Source organism: Sciurus vulgaris, assembly GCF_902686455.1.
Source record: "Sciurus vulgaris genome assembly, chromosome: 13".
Taxonomy (NCBI): domain Eukaryota; kingdom Metazoa; phylum Chordata; class Mammalia; order Rodentia; family Sciuridae; genus Sciurus; species Sciurus vulgaris.
The window spans coordinates 73,773,909-73,794,379 of record NC_136474.1 but is presented as its reverse complement, the minus strand read 5'-3'; the positions used below and the strand labels follow the sequence as shown (position 1 = coordinate 73,794,379).

Sequence of the window (20,471 nt, the reverse complement as noted above, 5' to 3'; positions counted from 1 at the left end):
CCCTTCCCTTGTATCATTGCTGTCATTCATTTCCCTTACATATAAACTGATCATTTGAGGACAACCTTTGAAAAGGCTTTTTTTTTTTTTTTAAAGGACTAATAGTAATTGCTTGAGATCTATCCTAGTTATTGGTATCAGTAGCTTCTTTTGTTTCATTGTATGGGTGTTCCAATTTGCTTAAATTAACTTGTTGAAAGACATTTGGTTTGTTTCCAGTTTGGCAATTACAAATAAAGTTGCTGTGAACATTTGTGTATTATATTTGTCATTATTGTTAACTTTTCATTTATAGGCCAGGAGGGCAATTACTGGATTGATTGAAACATATGTTTATAAGAAACTGTTAAGCCATTTTCCAGAATGATTGTGTCATTTTAAGTTCCTACCAGCAACCTATGCGGGATCCAGTTTCTCTACATCCTGAGCAGCATTTGGTGCTATTTATTTTAGCCATTCCGTAGATGTGTAGTGGTGTGTTATTGTGATTTTTAAATTTTCTTTTTCCTAGTGGCTAATGATATCAGAATCAATATCTCCCCCCACCCCTTCTTTCTCTTTTTTTTTTTCTTCTGGTACCAGGAATTGAACCAGGGTGCCCTACCACTGAGTTATATCCGTAGCCCTTTCAGCTTAGCCTCCCATGTTTCTGGGATTACAGGCATGTGCCACTGCTCCTGGCAAAAGTCTGACTTTTTTTTTGCTGGGACTGAACCCAGGGCCTTGGGCATACTAGGTGAGCAGTCTATCACTGAACTCCATTTTCTTTGGTAGCCTGTTAAAATCATTTGTACACTTTCTAATTGGTCTGTTTTCTTACTATTGAGTATTGACTTTAGAGAGGTGTGTGTGTGTGTGTGTGTGTGTGGTATTGGAGTTTGAACCCAGGGTCTGGTGATGAATGCTAACTAGTTACTCTACCACTGAGCTACACCCCAATTAGAACATTCCTGATATATTCTTGGATATAAGGACTTTGTTTTATATGTGATTTTCAAATATTTTCTTCCTGTCTGTGACTTGTCTTTTCATCTTCTCAATAGGTCTTTCATAGAAAACAAGTTTTTAAGTTTTAACAAAGCCCAATTTATTAACTTTTTTCTTTACAGATTATGCGTTTATGTTCTAAGAACTCTTGTCTTAACCCTAGATAACAAATATTTTCTCCTATGTTCTCTTCTAAAATTTTTGTGATTTTATGTTTTACATTTTCATCTGTGGTGCATTTTTAGTTAATTTTTATATAAGGTATGAAGTTTAAGTCAAGGTGCTTTCCTTCTCCTGCCACCCCAGAATTGTCCCTATTCTTATCCTTTTGTTCTAGCACTATTTGTTTAAAAGACTCTCCTTCCATTGTTCAATTGATTTTGCACCATTGACAAAAATCAATTGTCTGTAACTTCCCTGTGTTCATACACGAATACATGACCAGTCGAACTCCATAGATGTATAACTACAAGATTGGAAAGTGATACTCCATGTACGTATAGTGTGTCACAGTACATTCTATTGTCATGTATAACAGAAAAGAACTAATAAAAAAAGTAAAAAAAAAAAATCTATTGTCTATACTTTTGTGAGTTCATTTCTGAATCTTTCTCTCTTTTTCTTTCCCTCTCTCCTTCTCTCCGTCCCTTCCTTCTTTCTTTTCTCTCTACTTGGAATTGAATCCAGGGATTCTCTACTACTGAGCTACAAACCTAGACCTATTAATTTTTTGTTTTGTTTTGAGACAGGATCTGGCTAAGTTGCCCAGGCTGGCCTGGAACTTGTGAGCCTCCTTCCTTGATTTTCCAAGTAACTGGGATTATAGGCATGTGCTATTGGGCCCAACTGGATTTTTTTATTTTGTTTTATTGCTCTATATATCAATCACTGTTGTGGGGTTGAATTTTATTTCCTGTATTTCTGACTAAGCCTTGACTTATGCTTGCTAGTGAATTCATACAATGGTATAAATTTGGAATTTATAATTTGGAAGATATCAGCTTTAATATATATGACATTAAACTGTAGTAGACATAAATTTTCTTAAGTTAGCTAATTATGTGCTTCAGTAAAGCATAATTCACATTTTTGTTATTGTTACTTTAGTTAGTAACATTATATATTTAATGTATGTTAAAGATTTAAATTTTAATAGGGTATGGAATGTTGGAATTTAAAATATATTTACTTTTTAATCAAAATTTTGGATGTGGTTTTAAAAGTCATCAAACAGTATTATGAACTTAAAATAAAAAATTGCAGAGTCACCTTCCCATTATCCAGTCCTTTTCCCCAGAGGGGGCCACTTTCAAATCTATTAGCTGTTGCTGTTGTTCTGTATCTCCTTATAACTAATGTATTTTTACAGTTTTTTTTTTTTTTTTTTTTTTTTGGTGCTGGGGATTGAAGCCAGGGCCTTGTGCTTACAAGGCAAGCACTCTACCGACTGAGCTATCTCCCCAGCCCCTACAGTTTTTTTTTATCTTAGTAATTTTTCATATTTTCTATTGACTCCCTATCTGTTATGAAAGATGAAAATTTAACACATGTAGATCATTTCTCCCTCTTTTTCTGGAATCTTCTCAATATAGGCACATAACAATTTTAGTTAAATCTTTAATATTTAGAGGACAGTGAATTTACACACACACAAACACACACACACACACACACACAAATATAGGATTGAACCCAGGAGAGCTTTACCACTGAGCTACATTCCTAGTCCTTTTTGATTTTTATGTGACTTTTGTTGAACTTATCTTTCTTTCTTTTTTTTTTTTTTGGTGGGACTGGGCTGGGGAATGAACCCAGGGCCTTACACATGCTATGTAGTTATTCTACTACTGAGCTACATCCCCAGCTCTAAATTTGTCTGATGCCTTTAATTTCACCCCCCCTCCCCAGTTATGGGAATCAAACCCAGTGCTTCACACATGAGGCATGTGCTCTGCCACTGAGCTACATGAACACTTTTTATTTTCCCAAAAGTATATACTCTTTAAAAAATCATTTACTATGTTTTCTATGTAAGTTTTTCATTACTTCCAGGTTCTCTGACAGTCTTGTAATACTCACATAATAAAGTCAGACACATCAAGTGAGCTTCACTTCTACCTGGAGATCCTGCAGCTGTTTTGACTCTTGTCTTGGCCTGCTACATAGTTTTTGTCCTGTGACTTCTGTTCATCATGGCCAGGTTGAATCCCTGTTTTTTTGAATTCCATGTGTTTCCTTGTCTTGCCTTATTTTCTTATATGGAAGAAGAATATCTTCCAGTACCTTCCTGGGAAAGGGTTACAGGACTGTGTTTTGATTATTGACAAGTTAAAACATGTCTTTATTATACTTGCATACTGAATTGGTTGGTAGCTTGGCTATCCGTAGAATTCTAGTAAATTATTTCCTTTTAATATTTTAAAGACATTGCTTTCCTGTCATCTAGCTTCAAGTATTGCTCTTGAGATGTTGAAAACCATTCTTTTCTTTTTAAATATTAGTAATATGAACCGGGTGCAATGGTGCAGGCCTGTAATCCCAGTAGTTTGGTAGTCTGAGGCAGTATGATTGCAAGTTCAAAGCCAGCCTCCGCAATTTAGTGAGGCCCTGAGAATCTTAGTGAGAACCTGACAAACTTAGCAAGGCCCTGTCTCAAAATAAAAAATAAAAAGGACTGGGGATGTGGCTCAGTGGTTAAGTAACCCTGGATTCAGTACCTGGTACTAGGAAAAAAAAAGAAAATGAAACAAATGATAATAGAAAGTAATATAACAAAAACCTACATACATACTGTCAAATCCAGGGCCTTCCACATACTAGTCAAGGGCTTCACACTTAGCTGTATCTCCAGCTTCCTTTCCCCTTTAAGAAACTATTTATTGATACTGTTGAAGTCCCTTTCACCTTTCTGATAGCATTCATTTTTTTACCAATGTATTGTATCCCATTGTAAGACTATTAAAATTTTAATTTTAAATAGCTTAAAATATATAACGTAGTTTTGGGGTATAAAAGGTAAGGAACTTATGCACTTTAGAATAGTTCTTTATAGAATTTTCTAATTTGACTTAACAATGCCTATTGTAAGAAATTAAACCTTATAATTAGCTGACTTGGCAGGGAAACTGAATTGGAGCCAGCCATTACTGGAATCCCTGTCCCCAGGACTAGGGAGGATGAAAACAGAGGGGATATGGGTTCAGGGGCAGGAGCCAAGGAGCCAGATTGGTGTTTCTCACAAATGTTTCTAAGACCCAGCTGCCCATGTGCATTGGGGAAGCCTCATGCCCTCAGATAAGCGTTAGTTCTGTTCTGTAGAGAACACAAGAAGACATTCTTCCAAATTCTGCCCTTGGCTTCCTTGCCTTTATGGAATAAGGAGGGACATAAATAAGAAAGTCAGTTACTAATAAAAATTCTCATCTGAACTGAACTTTTTTGGTCACTGAGCCCACATAGTTTTCTTTCATTGTGAAAATAGTGTAATTATTGTTAATCTCACTGCCATTTTATGATTCAGTGAGACTTATTCTGAAAAATTGAGATAAAACATGTTCTAGAAATATGTTAAGTGTGATTTGAAGAAGACAGTAATTCATATTTGAATGAAGAAATTAGTTTTCTCCTTAATGATCAAGAACAACAAATATTGAAGAGCTTTATGGATAATTATTCAGTCACTCATTCTTTTCAACATATTGTTTACGGAATGCCTCTTACATGCTTATCTAAGTAATGGGGATAGAAAGATGAATTAAGAGCTTCTATCATCAAAAATTCAAGGTTTAGTGAAGGAGTATGTCAACAAATATTATATGTATGCTTAGCAGAATGAGAGAGAATGTGATTCCTTTAGAATTGGGAGCTCTTTGATGAGAAGCAGGTAATTCAGGTCAACCCCACTGTACATGTTGGTAGCACATGGTAATTACTTGAACTGTTTTCTCCTCCTTGCACATTCATGCCTTCCAGTCTCTATAACTGCCCCATCCTCTCCCGCCACTTTTTGAGACAGGGTCTCACTATGTTGCTCACACTGACCTAAAATTCAAGATCTTCTCGCCTGATTCCTGAGTGGCTGGCATTACAGTGTGCACCACCAGCGTCTGGTCTGTGTATTTCTCTAGCACCATTGTCTCAATTGTAAATGAGTCTCATTTTCGGAATGTCAGGGGCTGGGGCTGGCACTCAGCAGTGAAGTGCTTGCCTCGCATGTGTGAGGCCCTGGGTTTGATTCTCAGTACCACATAAAAATAAATAAGATAAAGATATTGTGTCCATCTACAACTAAAAAAAAAATAAGTTACCATCAGTATGAATATGCTTTGAGACATTTTTATAAGTAGAGATAGGCCCATCCTAAGATCTAAGGTACAAGTATAGATTTGAATTTTTATGTTTGTGTTGACTAAGATTTTTAGCCCTTGCAACTTTGTGTCTGATGTCTAATACACTTGCAAATAAGGAGAGATGAGATTTCCTTTAGTAAGCTTATAGTTTTTTATATGTAGGTTAAAGACAGGAAAAGTTATATGATGACTATTTGAACAAGTTTGAATTTTTTCTCCATTTTTATAGGCTGTACTGTGGAAATGAAGGTGTAAGTTATCTCACCACTTAGAAGATGGGATCAAACAGCAGCAGGATCAGTGATCTTCCTAAAAACGAGTACTTAAAAAAGTTATCAGGCACAGAATCTGTCTCTGAGAATGACCCATTCTGGAATCAGCTTCTCTCGTTTTCTTTCCCTGCACCAACTAGCAGGTAAGAGATTACCCGGAAATTGAAAAATTCATGTAGAAGGCCATCTGAACTTGTGTGATATGCTACTTTTTAAAAATATTTTTTAGTGTTTGTTCGATCTGTCTGTCATACATATACTAATAGAAAATCCAAAAGGTATGAACAGTAGGAAATAAGTTTTTCTTTCCTTTTCTTTTTACTTCACCACCTCCTTTCTTAAGAAATGATTGCCAGTAGTAGTTTCTTTTCCTTTTTTGGTCTGGAGATTGAACTCGGGCATTTGACCACTGAACCACAGCCCTATTTGTATTTTATTTAGAGACAGGGTGTCACTGAGTTGCTTAGCACCTTGCTTTTGCTGAGGCTGACTTTGAACACTTAATCGTCCTGCCTCAGCCTCCTGAGCCACTGGGCTTATAAGGCATGCACCTCTGTGTGCGGCAGCAGTTTATTTTGAATCCTTCAGAGATAGTCCAAGGTTATTTAAGCATATATTCCATATAGTCTTATACAATTATTTAAGTACAAATGATGGAATATATATGCTATTCTGTTTCTTGCTTTTTCCCCAAAGTTAAGTAAAATATGTATTGTGTACATAAGACTACATGAAAATATCTTTTTCTTTTTAATGGCCACAGGCCAACTGGGGAATATACTTAATCAGTTTTCTATTTGATGAACATTTAGACTGTTTCTAGTCTCTTGTTTTAACAGATGATGTTGTATACATCATTTCTCACTTATAGGATTCTGTCTCTACTATAAATTCCTTAAAATAGAATTGTGGGGTCAAAGTATAAGTGTTTCTATACTTTTTTTCCTTCATCCTGGGAATTGAATCCAGGGGCACTTTACCACTGAGCTACCTCCTCAGTCCTTTTTTGTTTTTTATTTTGAGATAGGATCTCCCTAAGTCACTGAGGGTCTCATTAAGTTGCCCATGCTGGCCTTCAACTTGGGATCCTTTTGCCTCAGCCTCTCAAGTCACTGGGATTACAAGCATGTGCCACTGTGGCCAGTTTGTAATTTTGGTAAATATGCCAACCTGTGCTCCACGGAAGTTTTGCCAATTTATACTCCTATGAACAATATAAGAGAGAGCCTGTTTCTCCACATCTTTGTCAATTTAATGAACTTTTTACTTCGAATTGTAGAAAATTTGGTAGATGAAAAATAGTAGCTAACTTTAACCCTTCATTATAAAACTTGACATATAATGTAGGATAACTAGAATATTGAATCTTTTTTTTATTGTAAACAAATGGGATACATGTTGTTTCTCTGTTTGTACATGGTGTAAAGGCATACCATTTGTGTAATCATAAATTTACGTAGGGTAATGTTGTTTGATTCATTCTGTTATTTTTTTCTCCTCCCCCCACCCCTCCCACCCCTCTTTTCCCTCTATATAGTCCTTCCTTCCTCCATTCTTGCCCCCCTCCCTAACCCTAACTCTAACCCTAACACGAATCCCTCCCACCCCCCATTATGTGTCATCATCCACTTATTAGTGATACAATTCGTCCTTTGGTTTTTTGAGATTGGCTTATCTCACTTAGCATGATATTCTCTAGTTTCATCCATTTTCCTGCAAATGCCATAATTTTATCGTTCTTTATGGCTGAGTACTATTCCATCATATATATATACCACAGTTTCTTTATCCATTCAACAATTGAAGGACATCTAGGTTGGTTCCACAATCTGGTTATTGTGAATTGAGCAGCTATGAACATTGATGTGGCTGTATCTCTGTGGTATGCTGATTTTAAGTCCTTTGGGTATAGGCCAAGGAGTGGGATAGCTGGGTCAAATGGTGGGTCCATTCCAAGTTTTCTAAGGAATCTCCACACTGCTTTCCAAAGTGGCTGCACTAATTTGCAGCCCCACCAGCAATGTATGAGTGTACCTTTCTCCCCACATCCTCTCCAACACCTGTTGTTGCTTGTATTCTTGATAATCGCCATTCTAATTGGGGTGAGATGGAATCTTAGGGTGGTTTTGATTTGCATTTCTCTTATTACTAGAGATGTTGAACACTTTTCCATATGATTGTTGATTGCTTGTAGATCTTCTTCTGTGAAGTATCTATTCATTTCCTTAGCCCATTTGTCGATTGGATTATTTGTATTCTTGGTGTAGAGTTTTTTGAGTTCTTTATAGATTCTGGAGATTAGTGCTCTATCTGAAGTATGATTGGCAAAGATTTTCTCCCACTCTGTAGGCTCTTTCTTGCTGATAGTTTCCTTTGCTGAGAGAAAGCTTTTTAGTTTGAATCTATCCCAGTTGTTGATTCTTGCTTTTATTTCTTGTGCTATGGGAGTCCTGTTGAGGAAGTCTGGTCCTAAGTCGACATGTTGAAGATCTGGACCTACTTTTTCTTCTATAATCTGCAGGGTCTCTGGTCTGATTCCGAGGTCCTTAATCCATTTTGAGTTTAGTTTCATGCATGGTGAGAGATATGGGTTTAGTTTCATTCTGTTGCATATGGATTTCCAATTCTCCCAGCACCATTTGTTGAAGAGGCTATCTTTTCTCCATTACATATTTTTGGCCCCTTTGTCTAGTATGAGAAAATTGTATTTATTTGGGTTTGTGTCCGTGTCCTCTATTCTGTACCATTGATCTACCTTTCTATTTTGGTACCAATACCATGCCGTTTTTGTTACTATTGCTTTGTAGTAGAGTTGAAGATCTGGTATTGCGATACCCCCTGTTTCACTCTTCCTGCTAAGGATTGCTTTAGCTATTCTGGGTTTCTTATTCTTCCAGATGAATTTCATAATTGCTTGCTCAATTTCTGTAAGGTACGTCATTGGGATTTTAATTGGAATTGCATTGAATCTGTATAGCACTTTAGGTGGTATGGCCATTTTGACAATATTAATTCTTCTTATCCAAGAACATGGGAGATCTTTCCATCTTCTAAAGTTTTCTTTAATTTCTTTAGTGTTCTGTAGTTCTCATTGTAGAGGTCTTTCACTTCTTTTGTGAGATTGATTCCCAAGTATTTTATTTTTTTCGAGGCTATTGTGAATGGGGTAGTTTTCCTAATTATTCTTTCCAAAGATTCATCACTTATGTATAAAAATGCATTAGATTTATGTGCATTGATCTTATATCCCGCTACTTTACTGAATTCACTTATGAGTTCTAAGAGTTTTCTGGTGGAATTTCCTGGTTCCTCTAAGTATATAATCATGTCATCAGCGAATAGGGATAGTTTGAGTTCTTCTTTTCCTATTCGTATCCCTTTAATTTCTTTGGTCTGTCTAATTGCTCCGGCTAAAGTCTCAAGAATGATATTGAATAGAAGTGGTGAAAGAGGGCATCCCTGCCTTGTTCCAGGGGGAATGCTTTCAGTTTTTCACCATTTAGAATGATATTCACCATGGGCTTAGCATAGATGGCCTTTACAATGTTAAGGAATGTTCCCACTATCCCTATTTTTTCTAGTGTTTTGAGCATGAAGGGGTGCTGTATTTTATCAAATGCTTTTTCTGCATCTATCGAAATAATCATGTGATTCTTGACTTTAAGTCTATTAATATGGTGAATTACGTTTATTGATTTCCTGATGTTGAACCAACCTTGCATCCCTGGGATGAAACCCAGTTGATCGTGGTGCACTATCTTTTTAATGTTTTTGTATGCGATTTGCTAAAATTTTATTGAGAATTTTTGCGTCGATGTTCATTAAGGATATTGGTCTGAAGTTTTCTTTCCTCGATGTGTCTCTGTGTGGTTTAGGTATCAGGGTGATATTGGCTTCATAGAATGAGTTTGGGAGGGTTCCCTCCTCTTCTATTTTATGGAATACTTTGAGAAGTATTGGAATGAGCTCTTCTTTAAAGGTTTTGTAGAACTCGGCTGAGAACCCATCTGGTCCCGGACTTTTCTTTGTTGGTAGGCTTTTGATGACTTCTTCTATTTCAGTACTTGAAATTGGTCTATTTAAATTGTGTATGTCCTCCTCATTCAGTTTAGGCAATTCATATGTCTCTAGAAACTTGTTGATGTCTTCAAAATTTTCTATTTTGTTGGAGTATAGATTTTCAAAATAGCTTCTAATTATGTTTTGTATTTCACTCATGTCTGTTGTGATATTTCCTTGTTCATTCCGAATTTTAGTGATTTGGGTTTTCTCTCATCTTCTCTTTGTCAGTGTGGCTAAAGGTTTTATCAATTTTGTTTATTTTTTCGAAGAACCAACTATTGACTATTGTCAATAGTTGACTATTGTCAATTTTTTGTATTGTTTCATTTGTTTCAATTTCGTTGATTTCAGCTCTGATTTTAACTAATTCCTGTCTTCTACTACTTTTGGTGCTGTTCTGTTCTTCTTTTTCTAGGGCTTTGAGCCGTAGTGTTAGGTTGTTTATTTGTTGAGTTTTACTTCTTTTATTAAATGCGCTCCATGAAGTAAATTTTCCTCTAAGTACTGCTTTCATAGTGTCCCAGAGATTTTGATGTTTCTTTGTTCTCATTTACCTCTAAGAATTTCTTAATTTCATTCCTAATATCTTCTGTTATCCATTCATCCTATAAGAGCATATTGTTTAATCTCCAGGTGTTGGAGTAGTTTCTGTTTTTTACTCTTTCATTTATTTCTAACTTCAATCCATTATGATCTGATAGAATACAATGTAGTGTCTCTATCTTCTTGTATTTGCTAACATTAGCTTTGTGGCATAATATATGGTCTATTTTAGAGAAGGTCCATGTGCTGCTGAGAAGAAAGTGTATTCGCTCTTGGTTGGATGGTATACTCTATAAATGTCTGTTAAGTCTAAATTGTTGATTGTGTTATTGAGATCTATGGTTTCTTTGTTCAATTTTTGTTTGGAAGATCTGTCCAGTGGTGAGAGAGGTGTGTTAAAATCACCTAGTATTATTGTGTTATGGTCTATTTGGTTTCTGAAATTGAGAAGGATTTGTTTGACATACATAGATGTGCCACTGTTTGGGGCATAGATGTTTATGATTTTTGTATCTTGTTGATTTATGCTTCCCTTCTGACTAACTTTGGCTTGAAGTCCACATTATTTGAAATGAGGATGGATACTCCAGCTTTTTTGCTGAGTCTATGTGCATAGTATGTTTTTCCCCATCCTTTCACCTTTAGTCTATGGGTATCTTTTTCTATGAGATGAGTCTCTTGCAGGCAGCATATTATTGGATTTTTCTTTTTAATCCAATCTGCCAGTCTATGTCTTTTGATTGATGAATTCAGGCCATTAACATTCAGGGTTATTATTGAGATATGATTTGTATTCCCAGTCATTTGGTTCATTTATTTCATTTTATTTCATTTATTTATTTATTTGACATGACTTGGTTCCTCCTTTATTTGACAATTCCTTTAGGATAATTCCTCCCTTTGCTGATTTGCTTCTTTGTTTTTCATCTCTTCCTCATGGAATATTTTGCTGAGAATGTTCTGTAGTGCTGGCTTTCTTTTTGTAAATTCTTTTAGCTTTTGTTTATCATGGAAGGATTTTATTTCATCGTCAAATTTGAAGGTAAGTTTTGCTGGGTATAAGATTCTTGGTTCGCATCCATTTTCTTTCAGGGCTTGGTAAATGTTGTTCCAGGCCCTTCTAGCTTTTAGGGTCTGGATTGAAAAATCTGCTGATATCCGTCTTGGTTTCCCCCTGAATGTAATTTAATTCTTTTCTCTCACAGCCTTTAAAATTCTGTCTTTATTTTGTATGTTAGGTATATTTTCATTATAATGTGCCTTGGTGTGGGTCTGTTGTAATTTTGTGTATTTGGAGTCCTATAAGCCTCTTGAACTTGATTTTCCATTTCATTCTTCAGATTTGGGAAATTTTCTGATATTATTTCATTGAATAGATTGTTCATTCCTTTGGTTTGTTTCTCTAAGGCTTCCTCAATCTCAATAATTCTTAAATTTGGCCTTTTCATGATATCCCATAGTTCTTGTAGATTCTGTTCATGATTTCTTACCATCTTCTCTGTTTGTTCAACTTTGTTTTCAAGGTTAAATATTTTGTCCTCAGTGTCTGAGGTTCTGTCTTCCAGGTGTTCTATCCTACTGGATATGCTTTCTATGGAGTTCTTAATTTGGTTTATTGTTTCCTTCATTTCAAGGATTTCTGTTTGTTTTTTTTTCAATATCTCTCTTTATTGAAATGATCTTTTGCTTCCTGTATTTGCTCTTTTAACTGTTGATTAGTGTGATCATTCAATGCGTGCATTTGCTCTTTCATCTCATTGTTTGCTTCCCTGATCATTTTAATTATGTACATTCTGAACTCCTTTTCTGTCATTTCTTCTGCCATGCTGTCATTGGGTTTTATTGATGTAACATCTAGATTTGTTTGCAGCATTTTCTTACCTTATTTTCTCATATTGTTCAGGTATCAGTGGACCGCTGAGATATTACAGATTTCCTCTATTGACTTACAATGTCCCTGAAGATTTCTAGTATATCCCCTCTTAGCCTTCAGTAGGCTGAAGTCTTGGAGGAAGTTGATAGTGTGGTGCTCCACAAGGAAGCTACCTCTCTAGGAGTGGTGGCCTTCAGGAGGGGTATAATCCCTGCTAGTGGGCAGAGGTGCCTCCACTTGTTGACCAATGGTCATCCAAAGGGGACCTAGGCTGCGGGCTGAGGCAAGGCCTGTTTGGGCCTGTGTCTCTGGTTTTACTGTCCTTGTGGGAAAACCTCACCCGGCAGTGAAGACTCACCCGGTGGGGAGGTCTCGCTGGTCAGTTCCCCTCCTAGAGGTTCCCTTCAATCTACAACTACCGCCTGGGCTGGGCTGCCTTCTTCTGCAACGTTCCCAGGGGCCCAGACCTACCTCCAGGACCTGGGAGCCTCACCCTTCGCAGAGGAGTCTCCTTAGGCTGCCTCTCCTCAGAGAATCTGCCTGCAGTCCTGGAACCTTCGCTCCGCCCCTAAGCGTGTCTCTGTGCGGCTCTTCCACCAAGAAGCCTCCTAGGTCCTGGGACCCTGCTCTGCACCTAATCGCCTGGCTATGCGGCCCCTCCTCTGAGCAGTCACCTGGAGCCCCGTACCGTCCTTCCAAGACCCAGTGACCTGCTGCACACCTCTTCCTCCAGACAGCCGCCCAGTGTTCCGGATCAGTCACTAGGAAACCAAGCAACTCACTGTAGGCCTCCTCCTCCCACCAACCACCCATAGCCCTGGGCAGTCACTCCGAGTCCAAGTGACCCGCCCCGTTCCTCCTTCTCTTCCGGGCAGCCCCCCGGTGTTCAGGAGCGGTCACTTTGAGTCCAAACAACTCACTCCTCGCCTCCTGCTCTGAGTAGCCGCCTGGAGCTCTAATGCAGTCACTAAACCAATCGAACCGCTGTGCTCCTCCTCCTCCTTCGGGCCGGTTCCTGGTGTTCAGAAGCGGTCGCTCTGAGTCCAAACAGCTCACCGCGCAGCTCCTCCTCTGGCTACCGCCTGTAGCTCTGGCGCAGTCACTCCAAGTCCAAGCGACCAGCCACGTTCCTCCTCCTCCTCCTCAGGGCAGGCCCTGGCATTCAGGAGTGGTGGCTTTGAGTCCAAACAGCTCACTGAGCAGCTCCTCCTCTGGCAACTGCCTGCAGCTCTGGTGCAGTCGCTCCGAGTCCAGGTGGCTGTGCTCCTCCTCCTCCTCCTCCGGGCAGGCCCCCGTGTTCAGGAGTGGTCGCTCTGAGTCCAAACAGCTCTCCTCACCACTCCTCCTCTGGGCCGCCGCCCGGAGCCCCAGTGGTTGCTCCGAGTCCCAGCGCTGTGCTGAGCGGCCTCCTCTACGACCCTCCCAGTTGTCCTAGTTCACTGCTCCAGCGGGGGTAGGGGTGTCTTGCTGGGCAACTCTACTTCACAATGTTCCCTGTGTTCTGGGACCACCGCCCCATCCGGGACGCCTCCCCAACGGGAGAGACTCACCCGGCTGCTTTGAGTTGGTCCCAAGTCTCTCTATATTTCCTCTTTTGAATCCTGAGTCCTGGAGCAACATGAAATGCAGCCACCCTCTAGTCCGCCATCTTGAGAACTTAGAATATTGAATTTCATATATTCAATAAGTAGACTTTTAAAAAATATTTTTAATAACCTTCTTGTAAGAGACTGATAGTTTCCTGCCTTCAGATGTCTATGTCCTAGTTCCCATGATTTGTGAATGTTGTTATGTGGCAAAGAGGAATTAGAGTAGCAAATGGAATTAAGGTTGCTAATCAGCTGATCTTAAAATAGGGAGATAATTTGGATTATCCAGGTGGGTCCAGTGTGATCATAAGATTCTTAAAGAGGAAGCAGGGGACTAAGAACAAGCCAGGGCTGGGCACAGTGGCACATGCCTGTAATCCAAGCAGGAGCAGCTCAGGAGGCTGAGGCAGGAGGATCAATAGTTCAAAGCCAGCCTCAGCAAAAGCAAGGTGCTAAGCAACTCAGTGAGACCCAATCTCTATATAAATAAAATACAAAATAGGGCTGGGATGTGACTTAGTCATTGAATGCTCTGGTACCTGCGGCCCCTGCCAAAAAAAAAAAAAAAAAAGAAAAAAGAAAAAAAGTCATAGTCATGTGATGTGACAGAGGAGGACTTAGCTTACCCTGGTTGGTTTTGAAATTAGAGGAGGGGGTCATGAGTCTAGAAAGGTGAGCATCCTTGAGGAACTGAAGGGGACAAGAAGACTGATTTTGTCCTATAGCCTGGCATCCTGATCTTAGCTCACTGAGACGTGTGTCAGACTTCTGAGCTGTAAGATAATAAAATTTCATTATTTTACACCACTTTATTTGTGGCAACTTTTATAGCAGCAATAGAAAACTAAAACATTTTTGAGATATGATCATTATTTTTAACATATTCACAGTTGCACAAATATCTCCACAGTCAGTTTTAGAAGATTGTCATCACCCATTAAGGAACCTTTTCTCATAGCCATTAACAGTCACTCCCCATTTTCTTCCCAATGCCCCCACACTAGTTAGCTCTAACTTACTTTCTGTCTCTTGGTTTGCCTATTCTAGATATTGCACGTAAATGGAACCATAAGATATGTGCTCTTTTGTATGTGGTGTCTTTTACTTAGCATAATGTTCACACATTATAACATGTACCCAGTACTTCCATTTATTTTTATTCCTCAGTGACATTCCATCATATATATATATATATATATATACCACATTTTGTCCATTAGACATTTAGTTGTTATTGAACATTTGTTATTAGACATTGTGTTTCCATATTTGTTTCATCATTTTTTTTAGCTTACATACTTTAAAGTAAATTAGTAAGGACATTTTTACATAACTGTAATACCATTGACCATCAAAATTAACAAAATTTGTTCCTGCTACCTAGTTCACATTTAAATTTCTCCAGTCGTTTTATAGTTCATTTATTACATATAGGAACCTAACTAAAAACCAAATATGGTGCATACATTGCATTTGGTTGTTACATATCTTAAATGTTTTTAAAATCTAGAAAAGAGGTATCCCCTCCCTACCCCTGCCACTTTTCCCCATCATTCCATTAAAAAAAAAAAAAAAAAAAAAAAAAAGAAAAGAAAAGGTTTTTAAGTTGGGTAAGTTTTTCTGTAGAATTGTCCACCTTCTGTGAATGTTTGACACTGCAGATGGTACCAAACTCTGTATACAAGCACGGTGCTATTGAAAGACAGATAATTTAAAACTTAGGAATTATTTCTGGACTTTCCAATGTAATATTTTCAGACCATGGTTGGCTTTGGGTAACTGAAATTCTGAAAAGTGAAACCATGGATAAACAAAGACTATTGTGCAGAGCTGGCACTCCAGAACAGTGAGAAAAAGAGATGGATCTAAGAAACAGTGATGGGAATAATCTGTCATTTTGTCTTTCTGACCTCCACGTTTGCCATAGTTGTGCTAATGCCTTGCAGTTTAAGTTATTATGACTTTATAATTGTTCTGTTAATTACTACTTTTCTAAAATATCTTTTGCTCTTCTCATGCATTTATTCTTTTTGTTGTGATTCCTTTTCTTAATTCACCCTAGTTAATAAAAGGGGCATAAGTGAATCTTAGGTAAAAAGCTCTAAAGGGAATACACCACACATTGTGGGTCTATGTGTGTGTGTGTGACACTGTTAGAGATGTTACTTATGGGGTTATATATAATTTTGGTGGAGTATACTTTCTGTTTGAGACTTCCTTGCTCCCTAGTGATAGTATTTATTGTGTGGCTTTGAAATTGAGGGCTGGGTGTAATGGTACATGCCTATAGTCCCAATGGCTCAGGAGGCTGAGGTAGGAGGATTGCAAGTTCATAGCCAGCTTCAGCAACTTAGCAAGATCCTGAGCAACTTAGCAAGACCCTGTCTCAAAATTTAAATTAAAGCCTGGGGTTGTGCTCAGTGTTTAAGCTCCCCTGGGTTTGATCCCTGAAACCCAAAACAAAACCTTGAGATTGAGTAGGCTTTGAGGTAGCAGGTGCCCCCTTGAAAGTCAGGGGCTAGGATTACCTTGTTTATGAATCATTTAGGGCTAAGATGAGTCTCTGTTGGGAAAAACTATGAATCCAGATATTTCAGAGATTTGGTCATTCCTAAAATAGGTACTATCTTCAAGTACAGCCTGTTTTTGCAGCCACAAATTAATATCTGCCAAGTTTTAGAAGCCTTCAGATTGTTCTTTATTATTAACCATTTTTAGCACCAGAGTAAACTGATTTTGTTAGAGCTTCCAGGCTTGGTTGCAAATCCTGCTTAGCTTCTTTAATGGTTTAAAATTTTTCACCTTATTATTACTTGTGAAGCGAAGTTCTGAAATCAAGAATAATTAAGAGTAAAGTTTACATAATATACTATTTATTTTTCTTAATAAAATATTTTTAAGCTACTTACATGACTGATTTTGTTTATGAATTCCATAATAGCAAAAATGCGAAACAAACCTGTGCTTATTGTTTTTTCAGTTTGTAGACATCTGAATATTCCCACGTGAAGTTATGGTTTATGTGACCGTACTCATGTGTGTCATGCTTTTCATTTAGAACTGAAGGACCAGGTGACCTTTCACTGTGTATTGATCCATCTGGTATTTATTTGTTTGTTTCTCAAGCTATAATGGTGAGCTAGATAGAAGACACCACTTGTTCTCAAAGGGCTTGTAATCTTATTTGTATGTCTGCGTCGGCTTTGGTGAAGCGTGATCAGGGCTGTTATGGAAGTGTACAGGGAAGCATGCACATACCAGGAGTATCCCCTCACCCAAGGTGGAATGAGCAGGTTGGGTCACAGCTTTCCTGGAAGAAGTGGTGCATATTATTTATTTCACTTAAGTTTTCAAAGGTAATTAATTCCCAGGTTTGAGTCTCAGAACATACCAACAGATATTTAATGAAGTCACCTTCCCATCCTTATCCCTCAGCTACCTCAGTATTCCTTTCTGAAGGCAGCCAAAGATGACCTTTGAACTGAGACCTGAGTCAGAGGAGTAGGGGCTGGGAGCAGAAGATTGGTCCAGGTAGAGGGAATAGCAGGAGGGAGGAAAGCCCAATGGTAGGGAAGAACATGCCAAGTTTTCAGAAGTGAAGAGGAGTGGTAAGGGGAGATGGTTTGGAAGATTTGAGCATATTTCTAAAGAACACTAAGGCATTTCAATTTTGTTCTGATTCCAGTGGATACCATTGAAAGATTTTAATCAGAAAGACATGATCAGGTTTTTATTTGATTTGATATTTTAATTGCTTCCCTGTGGTAGTCACTTTGTCCTTCAGGAGAAATTATTATTATTTTTTTTTTCATGGTATTGGGAATTGGACCCAGGGGTCCTCCTGCATGCCAGGCAAGTGCTCTACTGCTGACTATACCCCCAACTCTTTTTAAAAATTCTGTCTTACCAAAAAAAAAAAAAAAAAAAAAAAAAAAATCTGTCTTACATCAGAGTCTCCTTAAGTTGTTCAGGCTGATCTCAACTTTCAATCCTACTGTCTTAGTCTCCTGAGTAGCTGGGATTACAGGCATGTGCATAGCTGGAAGTTATTACTTCTTGACTACAAAGTTTTTCCTTTTCTAAAAAGAAGTTGAAATATAAAATCAGATATACATGTTCCAAAGTACAGTTTTAGATGGTATGTCATCCTTGGTGGGATGGTCATGATTATAGGATTCTGGAAAGCATTTTGGAAGCATCAGAATATGAACAGAGCCCTGAAGTGGGTGGGTGATTTAGAGACAGCCCGCAAGAACAAGAGAGTTCACACATTTGAAAAGTACATGGCCTAAGTCATTGGGGCAGAACATAGCTCAGTCTGCAGGTGTGGGCCAGTGGATATTGGCCTGCCAAAGGAAAATGTTGGTTACAGGGCTTGCTGTGAATGTTAGAGCCTTCCCAGCATTGGCAGTGGTATGAGAAGTGAAGGGGCTATGGTGTCTGGAGATGGAATTTTTAAAATTATAATTTTATTTATTTTTGCTTGAAAAGATAACCCATTTTTTTGTGATTCAAAACCCAGAGGATACCGAGGTTATCCTTTGTCCCCCCGTATGCCTGATTCTCTTCCCCACAGGCAATCAATGTTATCAGTTTACTTGAATATTCATTCAAAAGATATTTTGTACATATGCATACAAATATGCACATATATCACCCTCTTTTTAGTCAAAATGGCATGCGTATTATACATGCTTCTTCACTTTGTGTTTTTTGTATTGAGTGTATCTTAGAGAACCTCGAATGTATTTGCTTCCTCATTCTTCTTGATGGAGGCACAGTACATCATTGCTGAGTCTACCAAAATTAATATAATCATTAACTTTTTATTTTTATTTTTTTAACCAGGGATTGAACCTGTAGTCAATTAACCACTGAGCCACATACCCAGCCCTTCTTTATATTTTATTTAGAGACAGGGTCTCACTGAGTTGCTTACAGTGTCACTAAGTTCCTGAGGCTGGCTTTGAACTCTCGATCTTCTTGCCTCAGCCTCCTAAGCCGCTGGGATTACAAGTGTGTGCCACTGCACCCAGCCATTTACTTTTATCACTTAGATTACTTTCAGTGTTTTGTCATTTCATATAATGCAGCAATGAGTAACCTTATACATATAGGTAGAAATGGTTTCTTGTACTGTGAAGGAAGTGTGACCAAATGACTTCTATAAACCCTTCCAGTTTGTGTTGGGAGGGCATGAGAAGCAAGTGTAATAGATTGGGAAGATTTTAGGGAGCATTCAAAATGCTTCCCAACATTTTTCCTAGAGTTTCAAACAACTGGCCAGGCTGTTCAGATCTAGAGAGGCCTAGAGGCTCTCAAGGATTCGAATTCTGACCACAGAAGGCTGTCTGGAGAAATAAAAATCTATCTGCCACTCACCTATTTTTGACATACCTATTAGAAAGCCAAGTATTAGAAGTAGGGTTCATTGTGGGCTCTTGTTGGATGGATTTGGTGAAAGCATTGTTTTAGGGAGCTTGCTATTTAAATAGACTGAGTGATAGGTTGGAAAGAGCAGGAAATAATAACTAGGACAGAGAAACCAAATCTGAGGCATCTGTAGTAATGTACCCATGATGTGATGAAGGTCTGACTTTCTGTGTTACATAGGAAATGGAAAATCTTACATCCCTATAAAAACTGACATTATCCACCTAACATTTTATAGAATAATATGTTTTAAAAGTTCTTTTGGTTTAAGTTGATATTTATTTAAGACTAATATTTAATGAGCTTAAAGTTCTAGGTCTGAGAGCAAAACTAAGCAATATGGCAACAGCTTGTGTACTTTTAAGCGGAATTGTTTTGTCAAAAGGTTCTGTGAAGCTGGGTGCAGTGGTGCATGTCTGAAATCCCAGCCACTCAGGAGGCTGAAGCAGGAGGATTGTGAGTTCAAGACCAACCTCAGCAACTTAATGAGATGCTCAACAACTTAGTGAGACCATATCTCAAAAAATAAAAAATAACAAGGGTTGGAGATGTAGCTCAGTGGTAAAGCACCTCAGAAGTTCAGTGATTTTGGGTGAGGTGTGAAGAATGGAGGGAGAGAAGCATAGTGGGGAATATAGATTTTGGAGCCAGACTGACCTTGACTTGCAGCTCAGTTCCACTATTTACCAACTCTGTGAACTCAGGCAAGCTACTAAATCTCATTGAGTCTGTTGCTGCTTCTGTAAAGTGGAAAGAAAAATCCCTGCCACAGAAATGTATAGGGACCATAAAACACCACAATGCACATAAAATGTTTGACTTTCCTTTTCTTTCAAAGAGTAATTATCTATTAGTTTAAAAGGAGAACAAGGACCCTGTCTTGAGAGTTTAAAATGTTTGAGGAATGAACATAAACAGAAAGTTAATCAGTTTTCTGATGATCTCTTTATCCTGATGATTCAGTCATATGACTCTTGAATTAGTTGTTCAGCTGTTTTAAAAATTGTCAGACACTGAGAATAATATTCATCTTTTTGCTTAAATGTATTTTTTATAAATGCTACTGTTCAGAAATGTTGATTGCATTATGGAAATTGTATTACATGTACTGAACACTAGATGGTGCTCATATAAGGCAAAAAGATAGCATTTGGCACAGTCATTTACAACTCGTTTTTCTGAGTACCGTAGTCGTATATATTCATTTTTGATACTTTTAAATACAAAAAGACACAAAGAAGGCAAAAATGGTAAAAATAACAATCAGGAGTAACTATTCATGTCCTTTTAGTTCTCATTTTAAAACGTTTTCATTATATTCTACACATTGTTTCTTTAACTCACATTTCCCTCCTGTTAGTGT

General features: G+C 38.0%; 1 protein-coding gene across 3 annotated transcripts in view; it reads left to right on the top strand.

The window, feature by feature from the left end:
- The window catches only part of DYM (dymeclin), a 397,677-nt gene that overhangs the window by 31,711 nt on the left and 345,495 nt on the right, over positions 1 to 20,471 (top strand). For all 3 annotated transcript variants that reach the window (XM_079108988.1, XM_079108986.1, XM_079108987.1), the window contains exon 2: positions 5,566 to 5,751. In XM_079108988.1, the coding sequence (XP_078965114.1) occupies positions 5,612 to 5,751 (140 nt within the window). In that variant the 5' untranslated portion in view covers positions 5,566 to 5,611. The remainder of the gene's footprint in view (positions 1 to 5,565; positions 5,752 to 20,471) is intronic.